The 17,735-nt window shown below is 40.0% G+C and overlaps 1 protein-coding gene across 1 annotated transcript; it reads left to right on the forward strand.

Moving 5' to 3' along the window:
* Positions 1-13,703: 13,703 nt before the first annotated feature.
* Positions 13,704-14,267, forward strand: LOC110944169. The gene has a single exon (XM_022185882.1). The coding sequence runs from the start codon at positions 13,704-13,706 to the stop codon at positions 14,265-14,267; it is 564 nt and encodes a 187-aa protein (XP_022041574.1).
* Positions 14,268-17,735: the final 3,468 nt, after the last annotated feature.

The raw sequence follows: 17,735 nt of genomic DNA on the forward strand, positions 1-17,735 counted from the left end.
CCCCTCATAAGCTAACTACTATTAATACTATAACCCGGCTATTTAGGACTGTATCCCTGCTGACTCAGACTACTTAGCCGAGGGTAACGTCACCGCCAAAAGCGGGGCCTACCATAATTTGCATTAATAACTTAATTCATTATCTTTCAATAATCCGACCCTTTAGGATTGTATCCTTGCTGACTCAAACTACTGGGTTGAGGGTAACGTCGCCTTCAAAAGAGGGGCCTACTACAATAACTAAGATAATCTCTTAAACAAGTGCAAAAGTGCGAAAATAATCAAAGGTTATACTAATACACGTGTCGGATCCAAGTGATTCATCTTGTCTATCTGTTTTTATTTTATTTTCTTTTTCAGCATTTAGTTAGTTTTTATTTTTCTTAGTTTAAAACATTTTTCTAACTTTTTGATTTGATTAGACGTTGAGGATAAACCGGTATTAAAAGCTCTTGTGTCCTTGGACGACCTCGGTATCTTACCAACACTATACTACGTCCACGATGGGTGCACTTGCCCATATGTGTGTTTAGTGTTAGTGAATATCGTGTTTTATAAATTTAAAACTTGGCTAAAAGTGTAAAAAGGGTTTAAATAAACATCTAAAAATATATACACACCGACACACATCAAGTTTTTGGCGCCGTTGCCGGGGACACAAGGATTTTAAGAAAGTTAGGAATCAACGGCCTAATCATCTTTTTATTTTTCTTTAATTTTTAGGATTTTTTTTTAGATTTTTCAGCTTCTGCAGAGCTCAGCACGGGGCCGTGCCCGCTGAACACGCCCCGTGCCCAATCATTGGAACTGGCAATCCTGTTTTATATCAGACAGTAGGCTGAACACGGGGCCGTGTCCACTCAACACGCCCCCGTGCCCAAGATTCAGTTGCTGAAAACAGAACCGTTTGATCCCGGCGGTTGGTAACTTCTGATACAAACATGAGTAATAGTGATTCTTTTTACTTTCGGCACTCTTATGGTTTGTGGTGTCAAATATGTGGAGGCGAACACGAGGAATTAAAATGTTTCTTCCTCACTTATAGGCCACACTATATAGACCCACCAATTCCTTGTAACCTTAAGAGGGGCGAAAGTAAAAATAAACACTATTTCTCCCTCGAATGCGCCCAACCGGATATTCTAGGAGATATGCTCCTTGACGAGCTATTTCAACTAGAAGAACTACTTCTAAATTGGTCAAAAGAACTTAGGAAGGATTTCTTAGATCCATCCCAAGATGATGACCATGAAGAAATGTTGGAACCGCATTCTGACAACCTCGTTGCTCCCAAAAATACCTTTCTTCCTAGACAAGACATGGACGATAGTCGTCCCTGTGCCGATTGTGCCGTGAAGGACTCCCCATCGACCTCGTTCGGTGCATACATAGACCTGAGCGATTCGGCATACACCTTCTTTAACGAGAGCCCGGGAAAGGGTTGGACTTGTCCACCTAGAATGAAAATAGGAATTACCCTCACCGACAACCTCTTGCGTTCTCGCCTTAGTATAGGACAATTAAGGTATCTTAGGCATTTTGGGGTTGTTCCAACAAGTCAGGAGCCACCCGATAAAAAAAAAAAAAAAAAAATTAGCTCCTTAAAGACAAAACTTCATAAATCAGCTTTCCGACACGGGGCCGTGCTCGGCCAACACGCCCCCGTGTCCATCAAAAGATTCCCTTCTGATCATGACATCAGAATACGGACAAACTGTGTCAGAATTTTCTCTGCACACGGGGCCGTGTCCAGCGGACACGGGGCCGTGTTCAGCGGGCTGTCATTTTCTATAAATGCAGCCAAAAATCCTGCACATTTGGACCAACTTGGGGGCAGGGATTTGAAGGAATCTTCTCTCAAACAATCCTAGGTAAGTCTAAAAGAAGTTTCCAACAACCCATCTTGTCCTTTCCTCTTCTAGACATTTCCTTCTTCTTCATCTTTCTTCAAAAAAAAAAAACCACCATGAGAAATTTGAATTTTCAATCTTTATGGTAGGAAACAAGGAATTTTGGTCATGGAATCTTGGTAAAAACATGTTATGTAACATTGTTTATAGTTATTTACTGACAAAAAGCTTGCATAAACTCAGAAAATAACTTAGAAGACCAAAATTCCTTGCTCCAAAAATTCTGCAGAAAGATGAACACGGGGCCGTGCTCATTGAGCACGGGGCCGTGTCCAGAAGCTGTTTAGTCTTATAAACTATTTTTGGTTTATTTTTCGTAGAATGGCGAGTGAAAACAGCGAAACATCATCCGTTCATTCCTCAAACAGCCGAAGGGGAAGGAGGCCCTCCGTTGAAGCCACACTTGTGCACTACGTGATAGCACTAAGAGAGGCTCTCGACGAAATGACGTCCGTAGAGGAGGTCCTCATTGACCGTATCAACGATCTTACAATGGGATTGGAAAGCAGCTTCCAAGAGATTAACCTTTTGCACCAAAGGTTAAACATTTTGGTGGCACCTCCTATGGAACCAGTCCTTCCACAACAAGACTGGAACTTAGCACTCGGTATTAACAACCCTACCGGGTGGGGAGACATCCCCGCGGAACCTCCTATGGAAATCCCACAAGAAGTCCCGGCGGAAGTTGAAACTCCTCAAACAAATGCAAACGAGCCTTCCTTCCTCCTTCCAAGGGAGGTAGAGGAGTGGCTCGCCGACATATGAGGAGAAATGCATCCGAAAGGTGGAGCTCTACAAAGCCTTATCTAACCAAGATCAGTAGATTCTTGGAAATTTTGCTAAAATTAAAATAAAACATAGGGCTAGAACTCCATAAGCTTACTATCTATGTAACTTTTTATGTATTATCTCTCTATTAGCAATGTTATGATGGTTTTTATGATTTATGGACTCGTGGTGGTAATGGATGAAAAAGGGAACGAGAAAAAATGGAACCATGCAGAAGAACAGAACAAACCGACAAAAATCTCCACAACAGAAGGCTCCACACGGACCGTGCCCAACCAACACGGCCCCGTGCTGAGCCCCCTGCAGGAAATCACCCAGTTCAGGTAACTGGACACGGGCCGTGTTCAGCGGACACGCCCCCGTGCCCAGGCTTCTGTTTCACTTCTATAATTTTTGTTACTGGCACTTGACCACGGGGCCGTGCCCGGTCAACACGGGGCCGTGTCCAGAGTGCCAGTAACACAAATCTTTGTTTTTAAACACACTTTTACATATTCTAATCAACCAAAAACTTTATTTTTGGACACATTGAGGACAATGTGTAATTTAAGTGTGGGGGGATGCTAAAACCTTGGAATTTTGCAAAATCCTAAAACAAGCCTTACACAAAACTCTATTGGAACCGCTAAACACCCCAAATTTTTTCAAAAACTTTTTCATTTTTTATTTTATTTACTTGTCTTAGTTTAAGTTGGGAATAACAAGTTATAAAAGGGTTATATTTTTACAAACTTACAACCGATAGCGTCGTGATAAAAAGAACTAACATAAGAAAATTATGAAACGGTATAACAAGTCTAGCTAAAATTCGATTATATATGCTTGGTCACATTAAAAACCCATTCCCACAAAAAGTGAGTTTTGAGCCTTTATTGAGCATAAAAATACACATATTTAGATTAAATGTTCATTTTTCGTTTCTTGTGTGAATAGCCGCTCGGTCTTTACAAATCTAGAACTTGCCACGACGATAAATTTCCGGTCCTTACCAACTTAAACCCAAGTAAGTAAATGATGGAGGCATTAGGACTAACTATTTTTCTTTCAAAACCATTATTTTTCATTTTTTTTTACCTACCCAAAATCCCCCTAGAAAACCCCCTTTGAGCCTAAACCTTTCATTTCATTACCCCCAAAACAAAAAATTTTTTTTTTTTACCCACCAAAAACCTTTTTCATTTTTTTTTTCACCTTTATTTTAGTAACAAACTCGGTTTTTCATAAACATACCCTTTACATGACAAAAAAAAAAAAATGATGAAGTCAAAAACAAACATAAGCTACAAAGAGCTTGTTTGGAGAAATACTTCAAAAATAAATGTCACCAAAAATAAGGTATTTCACGAAAACCGACACTTGTTACGATTTTCGCTTTTTTTTTTACTAACCACTAACCAACCACCCACCTTTAAACCCAAGCCTTCACCCCAAAAGACCTCTTGATATTTACAAAGGTAAAAAGTTAAAAAGGAGGAGGATTGATCGCTTGGCAAGCATATGGAGAATGTAAATCCGTGCCGCTCTCGAGCGATTCACTTAAATATACACCTTCGGCCGAGTGATTGAGTGATCTCCCGTGAGGTATGTGAACTTGTATATAAATGGAATTTTAATAAGGCATGCTATGCCCAAATAAGTAGTTTATCTTATGAAAAGTTCAAAATAAACCATGACGAATAAGATTGTAAATAAAATAAAAATAGAACCTATACAAACCTTGGATTCCCGACACTCTAGGACAAGTTAAAAAAAAACTTCTCTTCTACCTATTCCATTTGGGAGTGTAAGCCACATTAAAAGAGTTTTGCTTGAGGACAAGCAAAAGTTCAAGTGTGGGGGTATTTGATGTGTGTAAAATGCAACATATAAAACACATCAATTAAGGCATAAAACTAACCCTTTTTAAGTACTAATGTTGGAAAAAGAGTGTTTTTGTCTTCCTTTTGTATTTTCAGGATGAAATGAGCTCAAAATCACAAAAGAAGCAAAAAGACCACTAATTCTACCATAAATACAAGAAAAGGAACAAAAGTAAACTGCCCGGACCCCCAACGGCACCTCCCAAGACAAAGAGAAGAGAACAGAGTCTGAACACGCCCCGTGTCCAGTGAACACGGGGGCGTGCCCAGGAAGCAGCAGAAAAGACAAACCAGTAGAAGCTTCCATTGCTCACCACGGGGCCGTGCCCAGCGGGCACGGGGGCGTGTTGAAAGTACAGCAGGCGCATTAATTGTAATTCGCAATTACAATTAATGAAGAGAGAGAATGTCAGACGGGCACGGGGCCGTGTCCAGCGGACACGGGGCCGTGTCCAGCGTTCTGTTCAGCCTATAAATAGAGGAGCTTGGTTTCATTCTCTCTCATCCCTTGGCACACCACCTCTCTCACACTTCATCCACCACCCATCACCACCATAACACCATCATCCACCACCATCATCCATTGTCCATCGTAGAGTGTGTGAGTCGTCTCGGGATCCAAGATTGATCGTAAGAGTTCTTGACAATCAAGGCCATGTTTGCCTAAGTCTCTTACATCACTTGGTGAAGACAAGTGTTTAGTATAATACTTTTTATTTTTAATCTTTTGCACTTTTTATTTGGTTTTGTATTAATGACTTTAATAACTAGTTACTTATGTTGAAGGTGATCTTTCCTTATCGTTTGTCCGTGGTGTCTTGGCGTTATTTTACTGTCTATATAAAATAAAAGATTTTCACCATTCATATCTCCACGGTCTATATGGAGGTATGTTGGCTACCTGGTCGGGGGTTAAGGGAACGGTTTGGTAAGGGTCTTGCCCTTGTTCAGCGTTTAGAGGTCCTGCTTGGGACCTGGGTCAAATTTAGTAGGATCTCCTTCAATGCCCATAGGTATTGGATGGCGGGGATCCAAACTCTTTGACCCCCTCATAAGCTAACTACTATTAATACTATAACCCGGCTATTTAGGACTGTATCCCTGCTGACTCAGACTACTTAGCCGAGGGTAACGTCACCGCCAAAAGCGGGGCCTACCATAATTTGCATTAATAACTTAATTCATTATCTTTCAATAATCCGACCCTTTAGGATTGTATCCTTGCTGACTCAAACTACTGGGTTGAGGGTAACGTCGCCTTCAAAAGAGGGGCCTACTACAATAACTAAGATAATCTCTTAAACAAGTGCAAAAGTGCGAAAATAATCAAAGGTTATACTAATACACGTGTCGGATCCAAGTGATTCATCTTGTCTATCTGTTTTTATTTTATTTTCTTTTTCAGCATTTAGTTAGTTTTTATTTTTCTTAGTTTAAAACATTTTTCTAACTTTTTGATTTGATTAGACGTTGAGGATAAACCGGTATTAAAAGCTCTTGTGTCCTTGGACGACCTCGGTATCTTACCAACACTATACTACGTCCACGATGGGTGCACTTGCCCATATGTGTGTTTAGTGTTAGTGAATATCGTGTTTTATAAATTTAAAACTTGGCTAAAAGTGTAAAAAGGGTTTAAATAAACATCTAAAAATATATACACACCGACACACATCACCCGACTAGCGCCTAGCGCCTTCTACAACATTGTTTGTGAATTCGTTTTTTAGTTCAATGTCATTTTAGTCCCTGTGGTTTGGGCCATTTTGCCAGTTTATTCAAAAGGTTTCATTTTTCGCATGTGTGTCCAAAAAGGTTTCACTGTTGCAATTTAGTCCACTGGGTTAACTTCAACCATTTTTTCTGTTAACGAGAAGGAAAATTCGGTCATTTTATATGTAATTTTGTTAACTAGAAGGGCAATTCAGCCATATATAATGACCGAATTTCCCTTCTAGTTAACAGAAAAAATGGATCAAGTTAACCTAGTAGACTAAAATGGTAATGGTGAAACATTTTTGGACCCACAGGCGAAAAATGAAACCTTTGGAGTAAACTGGAAAAATGACCCAAGCCACAGGGACTAAAATTGTCACACCCCCAAAATACCACATGCGGTAACCCCGCTAGGCGTGTGACGTACCAGGATTTAGCCACCAATCACATTGAACTAATATCAAGTTATTAGACAAAGTTTCCATTTATAATGATAAAACATTCATAAACATAATCCAAGTTTAACATGTTCAGCGGAAGCAAATAGTAAAACATTGTTTTAAATGTTACAAAACCAATTGTATGTGAAATCAGTAAGCAAGTCATGCATATCCAAGCAGTGCGACCCATGACCACTCCAGCCATCCAGATAGCAAGTTCCTTGTCCATAGTACCTAACGACCTGCGAGCATGCAACAAGTGTATCAGACAACGCTGGTGAGTTCATAGTTTTACGAAAACGTTAATTGCCAAGTGATTAGTTCAATTCATTGTTAATAATGTTGATAATAACTCGAGTACCGTACAAGATGGCTTCCAGATTGTTTTGCCCTTCCCCAATGCCCCCCATCTAAGCATTGGTCATGATTAAGGTCATTAGTTCACGTCCGGTCCTCTCAGGTACGGTGTGAGGTTGCCAAGCCTAATAGCGCTATCAACTAATACCCCGTTACCTCTCAGGTAACTATTCGGTAGAAGATGGGACTTAAAGTGATAGGAAATGAGTGTATTATCTAACATCCCAGTTTTTACCCAAAAGACTTATTCCTCTCAGGAATACCCATTTGATTGTCCCACCCACCGGGACGCATGCTCAAGAGGAATGAACTCACCTTAGATTTGCTCGGTATGTTAAGTTACCCATCCAAGTTGGTCAACCCAAACCCTACCGTGTTTACCAATCAAAATCAGTTTCACAATCAATCAAGTCACGTATTTTACACAATTTGCATCTATCACAAAGATCACCATACACACATAGCAAATATCCGGTTCCTATACAAGCCCACATCCCATGTGAATGTCACATAACAACACCTAACAACACATAACAGGAGAGTGTTCTACTTACACAAGTCAAGTCAGATTTCTCATTCTTGATCAGCATGATTATCATGCAACAACAGTATTTCATAAACTTAAGCATCCATCATCACATACATTTCAAACTGTTACTGTTACCGTTCATTTGCACAGCGAAGAGTCCTCACGGCGAAGAACCATTCTTCGCCGAAAATGATCATGGCGAAGTCTTATTTTTTCGTCGGGAGTGAATGTGACGAAGGACTATTCTTCGTCGATAGTGGGTTTGGCGAAGAACCTTAAGGGTTCGTCAGGACATGGTCGACGAAGAACTAATCTTCGCCGCACCCTTATCAGTTACAATTTCCTTCTGTGATTCCCTAACATTCTCGTAATATCAGTTATCATATTTTGGCATGTTTCATCAGATCAAACAGCAGTTATTTTACATAATCAAACCAACCCTAATTGTCGCCGTTTATGTTAAACACAAATCCCAATCATGGTCATTGATTTGAAATCATGCCTAGTCTTTATTAATTAACATGTCCCTAATCACCATTTAGTTTTTGACAGTAAATCACAATACAAACGGTATTCAACTCAAATCGAATCACACTTGTATAACATCAACCATTCATTTTTGCATCATGTATTCACAGATCATCAAAACCCTTTTCATAAGTTTAACACCACATCAACCCTAGTTCTTAGCATGCAAAGATATGATTTAACACAACAACCTGTAACTATACAATCACACAAAACCAGGGAATCGAATAAAACAATGGTAACGATAAACTAACCGAGATGGACAAGACGAAAAACCACGAAAAGCTTCAAGAAAGGAGTATGGCAGCCGTCACGTATGCAAGGGAGGAGAGGGAACTAAGGGTTTGATGTTTACGTTTAACAGGTTATGAAGAGTTATACAAATAAAATAACAACAGACCATTCTGGGCCTCGAACAACCTGGGCCGAAGGCCCTTTTTGGCGAAGTATCTCCCTCGACGAAGATCATTCTTCGTCGTGAAGTGTTTGGGGCGAAGAACCCTATTCTTCGTCGACCTCCTAAGTTTCATGCACAATCAAGCATATCAATACTATATTCATTCACATACAAGGCACATGATACAACGTAAAACGAACTGTGAAAACAAGATTGTGAAACAAGTGGTGCGTAGAGGAAGGACCTTGAAATCTCGGGTTGTCACAAAAATGACATTTAACTAGTTTTTTTTAATAAGAGTAAACTGTACTGATAATCCTTATTGTTTGGATTAAATTGCAAATTTGGTCTCAAATCTCAAATTTTTTACGTATATGGTTCTGATGATGTTTGCTTTCATATACTAGTTAAATGACCTAAACAACAGATACTAAAATGACATTTAACTATTTTTTTTTTAATAAGAGTAAATTGTATTGATAGTCCTTATTCGTTATGTGTTGTTTATTCGTTATGTGTTGTTAACGTTAAGTGACAATGACAATTTAATCCTATTTAAAATTACACTTTAGTACCACAAATTTATAACCATTTATATTTTTATACACATGGACCACTCATATAGTTTACTCAAAGTTATAAAAAAATAAAAAAAAATATATATATAACCATCATCAAGTTAAATCACTGTTGAAACATACGGTCATCCACTACCATGTATTTCTCATGTAGACATAATATGACGATATGAAATTTGCTTAATGTGTCATATTATTGGCTATTTTCTTTAAATTTAAATAAGAAGGAATATAGGAATTATTTATTATTTTACTTAAAAACGTATATATATAAGAAGAAACCAACTTATGAAAATATTAGACTAAAGTACACAAATTGCTCTCTATTTATACATTAAATTGCACTCTTTGTCTTTTTTCTTTAAAAATCAGTCAAAATGTTTTTTATTTTGTAAATTTTGCATGGTATTTGTCCTTTAAGCTAACTAGTGTTAACTTTTTATTTAACTTTAAGGTAAAAAAGATCATTTTGCCCAAAAGACTTAATCTGAAGTTTATTTATAAAGGATATAACCTGTAATTTATTTAAGTTTTTTTATTCTACTTTATTTTTTTTATTCTTTTCACTTTATTAAATTTATCACTATTGTTTTAACATGTTTTTATAAAAATATATGTTTTTATAATTTATTTATTTTCATTTCTTTGATTAAATTATTTAGTTTTTTTTATTTTACAAATAATATAATTTTTTTATACAATATGTTACATAACCTATTGGTTTTATCATGTTATTTTTCTCACTTTTACAATTATTATATGTTATACGAATGGAATTTACACCACAATACCAAGAAAAATAAGCATGCTGATCACGCGTTACGAGAGGTAGGTTTAAACTGTGATTTTTCTATAAAATTTTAAAATTTTGTGACGTCATTTTTAAAGCTACCGGTTATTCTAGACGCGTTATAAAATGTCTGACATATTCTCATCTCAAAATACAATATTGCGGTATGTTTTTTATCTTTGTATAAACCTACCGGCGTGCTTATTTTTCTCCATATTTTTTTGTAATTTCCGTTCAAATAACATATAATAATTTTAAAAGTGATAACTCAATCATACCAACGGTCTATGTAAAAACATAATATAAAAATTACATTATTTGTAAAATAAAAAACGTAAATAATTTAATCAAACAAATGAAAATAAATAAATTATAAAAACATATATGTTTTATAAAAAAATGTTAATTGATGAATTAAGAAAATTTTAAACCAAATGATAAAAAAAGTGATAAATTTAATAAAATAAAAAGAAAGAAAACAAAGAAAATAAAATAAAATAAAAGAACTTAATTAAAAACAGGTTATATTCTTTATAAATAAACTTCAGATTATGTCCTTTGGGCAAATTGGTAATTTTACCTTAAAGTCAGTTGAAAAATTCACAATAGTTAGATTAAAGGACAAAGAGTGTGCAAAATTTACAAAATAAAGGACATTTTATGTGATTTTTAAAGACAAAGGATAAAAAGTATAATTTAGTTTATAAATAAAGGACAATTTGTGTAATTTACTCAAAATATTATCAAGTATAAATTATATAAAGTAAATAAATTTTATATAAATCACACAGTGTTATCCAACCTAAGTAAAATGGTGTTTAAAAGGCTATTATCCCTACCGTTGGAGCATTCAGTCATTCACATTGCTATCTATTGAGAAGTCCGAAAACACAAATTAACCATTGATGGACCAAATAGTGTTAGAGATGTGGTCTGACCAAGAAGCTTGTAGCAAGGACCTGGGTAGGGCTGTAAACGAACCGAACGAACACGAACGAGGCCTTGTTCGTGTTCATTCGTTAAGGAAATAAATGTGTTCACGAACGGTTCATGAACACTTACCGAACTAGATTTTATGTTCGTGTTCGTTCGTTAAGGAAATGAGCGTGTTCACGAACGATTCACGAACACAAGCGAACACAAATAAATTTGGCGAATGCGATGAAGGATAAAGGTGGATGGCCCAAAGAGTAGCACTAGAACTTGAATCCCTTATTGTGGAACGGAGGTAGATCATATTCGTCGATGTAAATAATGAGAAAAGAAAGGGAAATGGTCCATAAACAAGGTGAAAGAGGGTTTCCTAGTTTAATTGTTAGGGTAATAATATAAATAAAAGTTTAATAGTATAAAAAGTATAGATAAAATATATGAAAATATAAAAATCTTTAATTAAAACACGAACATAAACGAACGTAAATGAACAAATGTTCACGAACACCTTACCGAATGTTCACGAACACAATTGAACGAACGAGACCTTTGTTCATGTTCGTTCATTTAACTAATCGAACGGAATTTCTTGTTCATGTTCGTTCGTTTATTAAACGAACGAACATAAATGAACTTCCCGCCGAACAGTTCACAAACTGTTCGCTGAACGTTCGGTTTGTTTACAGCCCTAGACCTGGGTCAACGGAAGGGAGGTGGGGCCAGATACGAACATTGTCATTTTTTTATTATTTTTTATAAAACTGGAGTTTGAGATAGAGTTTTGCAGATATTTGTTGAAAATGATATCTTTTGAAGGAGATTTGAAATCTAATGTTACATGTTGTGATGAAGGTTTACAGAGTTTTGCATCGTGAATGCCTTTAGTTTGCAAAAAAAATTCTCCACTGAAGAGGTATGGTCCTAAACCCTTGCCTACACGGCAAGGACCACACCACTTTTCCATCCTACAAGGCGTACACATCAGCAAGCGAATCCAAAAGCTTCTGGAATATGGCAACATGGCACCAAAGATGCTCCCTCCGACAAATAGGACAAACATGTCACCATTCATCAAGCGCCATGCAGGCCTGTAACAAATCAAGGAGCAGGACTGACATCAGCAGTACGACGTTTCCAACATGAGCAAATGCAGGCGCGCCACGTGTACCACTACCCTGATCACAACAGAGGAGACCAAGAGGATATTCCCCTTGGTCGGACAGCTGGCGCCCTGTAACAGCTAGCAACGCTGCTCCTCCCCCTTCCATCGCCTGGCTATAAATAAGACCCTTCATCATTCAGGTTGAATCATCTTACCCTCCATACTCTCACACTCAACACACACTGTTTATTCTCCTCAGAACAGTACTTATTCTCATGCCGGAGCCTGGTTAAGAGGGAAACCCCCATATTCTCCTCTTAACGAGACTAACGGTGTTGCTGTTTTGCAGGATCGTAGCCATTTCACGAGTAGAGAAGGAGACTGAACCCACAGAAGAGACAATCCCACAGATTAACATCAGTGTTAACCTGTGTTTCATCATTGGCGCCCACCGCATTATTGCAAAACCACCCTCATCTCTTTTCTCTTCGAAAAACTCTTTGAAATGGCAGAAACAAACCCTTCCCACCAGGTGGATGGAGAAGTTTCTTCTTTTGAGCTCATTTCGGACATCGCACACGTCCAAAGGGGCCAAAGGAACGAAATCATCCAAGAAGGACAAGCGAATAACGATTTTCCTAGTATCTTTGGAAGTGCATCCAGGATTGTTAGTCAAACCACAATTGGACCCACTTTCCAACCACCACCTAGGATCATCACCCAAACTACAAATGGAGCCACTTTCCAACCTCCATATGGGGTAGCCCAATAAACACCCCCACAAGTGCAAACACCAAGCCATGGAGCTGGCCCCTCAGCTCCATCGGAACAGGCACAACTGAACTTCTCTGCACTTCTAGGGCTACCCGAAGGAAAAACTCTGGCTTCTTGGTATGCCGAACAGATGGCGTCTATAAATCTGGTTTACACACAACTTAGTGCACAACAAGCTTTGCTTCAAGCACAAGCCAACCAGTCCGCATTCGTTACTCCACCGCAAAGGTCTCTGAGTACGCACACAACTCAGCAGACCAATGCATGGAACTTGCGTCCAGAAAAAGGACCTGTGCCAAACATCAGAAAACCAAGTGCGCATGACACACGCGACACTTATGGTGAAACATAAAGCAATTACGTACAACATTCCCACCAACAAAGAAGGCCGATACAAAGCCGTTTGGGCGCGCGCAACATGAACGCTGAATGGGACGATGAAGAAGACGACCCGACATACAAAGGGGAAAGCACAGTATTCAGCAGATTACACCCAGAACATGAGGCATACAAACCTCCCAAGCGCGCAGGATACAACCCAAAAGCAGAGCACGATTACACCTTGAGCTATCGCCCGGACGACATAGCTGAAAATTCAAAATTCATCAAAGAAACTGCCACAGCCGCTATAGACAGAACAAATGTGATGATCTAGTCAAGCGAGTAAAAGGAAGGGACGGAGGACCCAAAGATTGGGAAACCTTCATTGAAGCAGCAAAGACCATCACGCAAACGGACAAACAGTTGACCGATGATGACCACCGTCAACGCGGGTATAACCATAACGACCGGCATAACAAAAAGGGCAGAGGCCGACCATGGAAAACATCCGGTCATAGAGAAGAAGCCTAGCAAAAGAGGACGCACGCCATACAATCAATCAGATAGCCCATCGAAAAGAAGTAAAAAGAGAAAACAGAGAAAAATAGTGGACACCCCTAACAAAGAACCCTTCCGAGGTCTTGTCCACCGAGAACCACCAGTTTAAACCACCCCTACAAATGCGAAACAAGAGGGGTCAAGACCCAAATCTCTTCTGTGAATTTCACAAAGACACAGGACACTTAACTGACGACTGTTTCAGCTTAAAGCAAGAAATAGAAAGGGTCTTGAGAGATGGAAAGCTCACCCATCTGATAAAAGGTGGAAAGCGCGACTACCGCCAGATTCAAAGAAGAGAAGAAGGGCCAGATAACAAAAAACTCCGGAAATTAGAAACCCACATGGTTCAAGGGGGTCCACGAAGGCCAAGAAAAAATTATAACAAGCGCACACAAGATGACTCATGGCGCGAGAGACAAGTTGTTTTCCCTGTTGTAAGAGGAGGTCCAAGAGAAAGAAGACCCATAGTCATATCTGGTGTAATCGGTCACTACCAAACCGACTACATTTTCATCGATCCAGGGAGCACCGCGGACATCATATACGAACAATGTTTTAATCAATTCGACCAAGAGGACAAGGCACGCTTGGAACCAGTTGACTACCCACTAACTGGTTTCTGCAATGAAGCCGTCTATCCCTTCGGCCAAATATCATTCCCGGTGCTACTCTCAGACGGATGAAATTCAAGAACAGAAGAAGTCACGTTCATGGTATTGCCCGCACATTCAAGACACGATATCCTCCTGGGAATAGAGTCTCAAGGGGAAACAGGGATAGCAATAATATACGCAAGCAAAGAAGTCTTAGAAACAGATGAAGTCCGACCAGCAAAGGCAAGCAAACCAGCACCACGCGCGGAAGCAGAAAAATGGGTATTAAACAGCGCATACCCAGAACAAACAGTTAGCCTGGGCCTTGCAATGTCCGATCTCACGCGCGCGGCGCTAAAAAAGTTGTTGTTTGAAAACATGGATGTGTTCGCCTGGAAACCAGCTGACATGGTGGGTATTCCACGGCACATAGCAGAACACCGATTAAACGTCTCAGAAAATGCAAAACCAGTGGTACATGCCAAACGCCACTTGGGAGACATAAAACACGATGCTATGCAAGAGCAAGTCATGGAACTGTTGAAGGCCGGTATCATCAGAGAAGTCCGATACCAAACCTGGGTGGCGAGCCCCGTAATGGTACAGAAACCGAACCGTAGTTGGAGAATGTGCGTAGACTACAAGGATCTAAACAAGGCATGCCCACGCGACTATTACGCCTTACCAGATATCAATGAAAAGATTGATTCGCTAGCAACATTCAGATGGAAGTGCTTCCTTGACTGTTACAAGGGGTACCACCAGGTTCAGATGGTTGTCCAAGATGAAGATAAAACCGCATTTCGCATGCCAACAGGGCTATACTACTACGCCAAAATGCCTTTTGGCCTAAAAAATGCAGGGGCGACCTATCAGCGATTGATGAATGAAACGTTCAGATCGGCAAATACATCGAAGTGTATATGGATGACTTGGTCATCATGAGCAAAGAAGAAAGCATGATGCTGGTGAACATTCAGAAGACGTTCGATACACATCGCGGTGTAAGTATCAAGCTAAACCCAACGAAATGTTCTTTCGGCATGGAAGAAGGAAAGTTCCTGGGTTTCATTGTCACAAAAGATGGTTTTAAAGTAAACCCAGAGAAGGTGCAAGCAATCGAGAGAATGCCTTCACCATCAACTATCAAAAAAATGCAGAAGTTGGCAGGACGGTTGGCAGCACTCAACCGCTTCCTAGCCAATCACGCAGCTAAATCTTTCCCGTTTATCAAAACACTCCGTAACTGCATGAAGAAAAGCCAGTTTCAATGGACTCCGGAAGCCGAGAGCGCATTCTGCGAGATGAAAGATTGCCTCATCAGATTGCCAACATTGACTGCACCAGTCAAAGGAGAACCCTTGGTATTGTATTTGTCCGCATCCGACAGAGCAGTCAGAGCAGTTTTACTCGTTGATCGACAAGGTGTCCAAACACCGGTCTACTATGTGTCCCGTACTCTGACTGACCCAGAGACTCGATATGCCATAATGGAAAAACTCGTGCTAGCACTAATCCATGCATCAAGACGGCTGCGCAGATACTTCGCCAACCACGTCATCCACGTATTAACAAATTACAACATCGGCAACATCCTCGCAAGGCCAGAAATTTCTGGAAGATTAGCAAAGTGGGCAATAGAACTGGGAGGCCATAATGTGGTTTTCAAGCCAAGACCAGTAATCAAGGGCCAGGTGCTGGCTGATTTCTTGACAGAAGTGCCTGATGACAAAGATCGGGAGTGTAAGGCAATGGAGAAAGCTGAAAGGCAACAAACAGAAGAGCCATGGCTACTATACACAGACGCGCGTCTAATGAAGACGGTGCAGGCGCAGGGCTTAGGCTAGTAAGCCCTGACAAACATGAATTCACGTACGCCATAAAACTAGACTTCAAAAGCACGAATAATGAAGCCGAATACGAAGCCTTCCTCGCCGGTTTGAGATTGGCAATCAAGATGGGAGTAAGACACATTGAGGCGCATGTGGACTCAATGTTAGTGGCCGAACAAATCAATGGGCAGTATGATGCCAAAGGAGAAATGATGGCGCTCTACTTAAACCAAGTAAAAACATTGCTGCAACACTTCTACTCTTACAAAGTGCACCACATCAACAGGAGCGAGAATAAACCAGCAGACGCGCTGAGTAAACTCGCCTCCACAAGTTTCCAGCACCTAGCCAAGGATGTGCGCATAGAAGTTTTGAGCAACCCGTCGGTACCACTAAGAGAAGTAAGCGTCATTCAGATGGGAACAACGTCATGGATGACTTCGATAATCATGTACATTCAATCTGGGACACTACCGGAAAACAAAGCTGAGGCAAGAAAAGTCCAGTACAAAGCCGAACACTACCAGATGGTTGATGGAATTCTGTACTGAAAATCATACCTCGGGCCATTATTGAGATGTGTTGACCCAGAAGACGCGAGCTACTTGATCAGAGAAGTACATGAGGGAATCTGCAGCATACATGTCGGACCAAGAATGGTGGTAGCAAAAGTGATGAATGCCAGGTACTACTGGCCCGGAATGCACCTAGATGCGGTGGAGATTTTGAGAAAATGCAGCGGCTGCCAGAGATAGCACCGAAAACGATGCGCCCCAAAAACGAACTGGTCCCAGTAACAACGGCATGGCCTTTTCAGCAGTGGGGGATAGATATGGTTGGCCCCTTCCCAGAATCCCCAGGCGCAGTCAAATTCATAATAATCGCAGTTGACTACTTCACAAAATGGGTCGAAGCAAAAGCACTTGCGTCAACCACATCCACCGTCGTTAGAAGGTTCATATGGGAGCAGATCATATGTCGCTTCGGGCTACCACTAAGAATTGTCACCGATAATGGGACGAATTTTGCTGCAGAAGATCTTCAACGATGGTTCAAAGAGTTACACATTGAACATACCTTCTCCTCGGTTGCGCACCCGCAGGGGAATGGTCAAGTGGAAGCCGTTAACAAGAGCATCGTCAACGGTATCAAAGCACGATTGGGAGAAAAAAGAAGAGGCTGGGTTGACGAATTACCCAGCATATTATGGGCTCACAGGACTGTCACACCCCGATATTTCCACATTTCACCGGTGGGCCCAGTGGGGGATTATCGTGACGTAGTTGGTGACATTACAGTCAAGCAACACAATATTTAAATGCACAGCGGAAGCAAAAGATAGATATATTTCAACCGAATATAATTGTAATATCAAGTATCACAAACAGTTGAAAATAATCCACAGGGGGGATCAAAATAAATTGGAAACATTGTTCAACAGTTTTGACATCCAAGCTTGCGAGACTTATTGTGGACGCTAGGAGAAATCCAGCCTAGTTCGCGTAGTACCTGCACTTAACCTTTTTGGGAAAATACGTCAGTTTACACTGGTAAATACATTCAACCGACTCAGTTTGAAAAGTTTAATAAAATTGATTTGAATGCACGTGGCACAAACTTTTATAACTTGGGATAATTATTTGAATATAATACTTGTAAACGAATTACATGTTTCTTATGCGTTTAGCAGCCCGATCCGTAGACCGGGTTAAAGATCAATAGACAT

This window comes from Helianthus annuus, chromosome 11, assembly GCF_002127325.2.
Source record: "Helianthus annuus cultivar XRQ/B chromosome 11, HanXRQr2.0-SUNRISE, whole genome shotgun sequence".
Classification (NCBI taxonomy): Eukaryota; Viridiplantae; Streptophyta; class Magnoliopsida; order Asterales; family Asteraceae; genus Helianthus; species Helianthus annuus.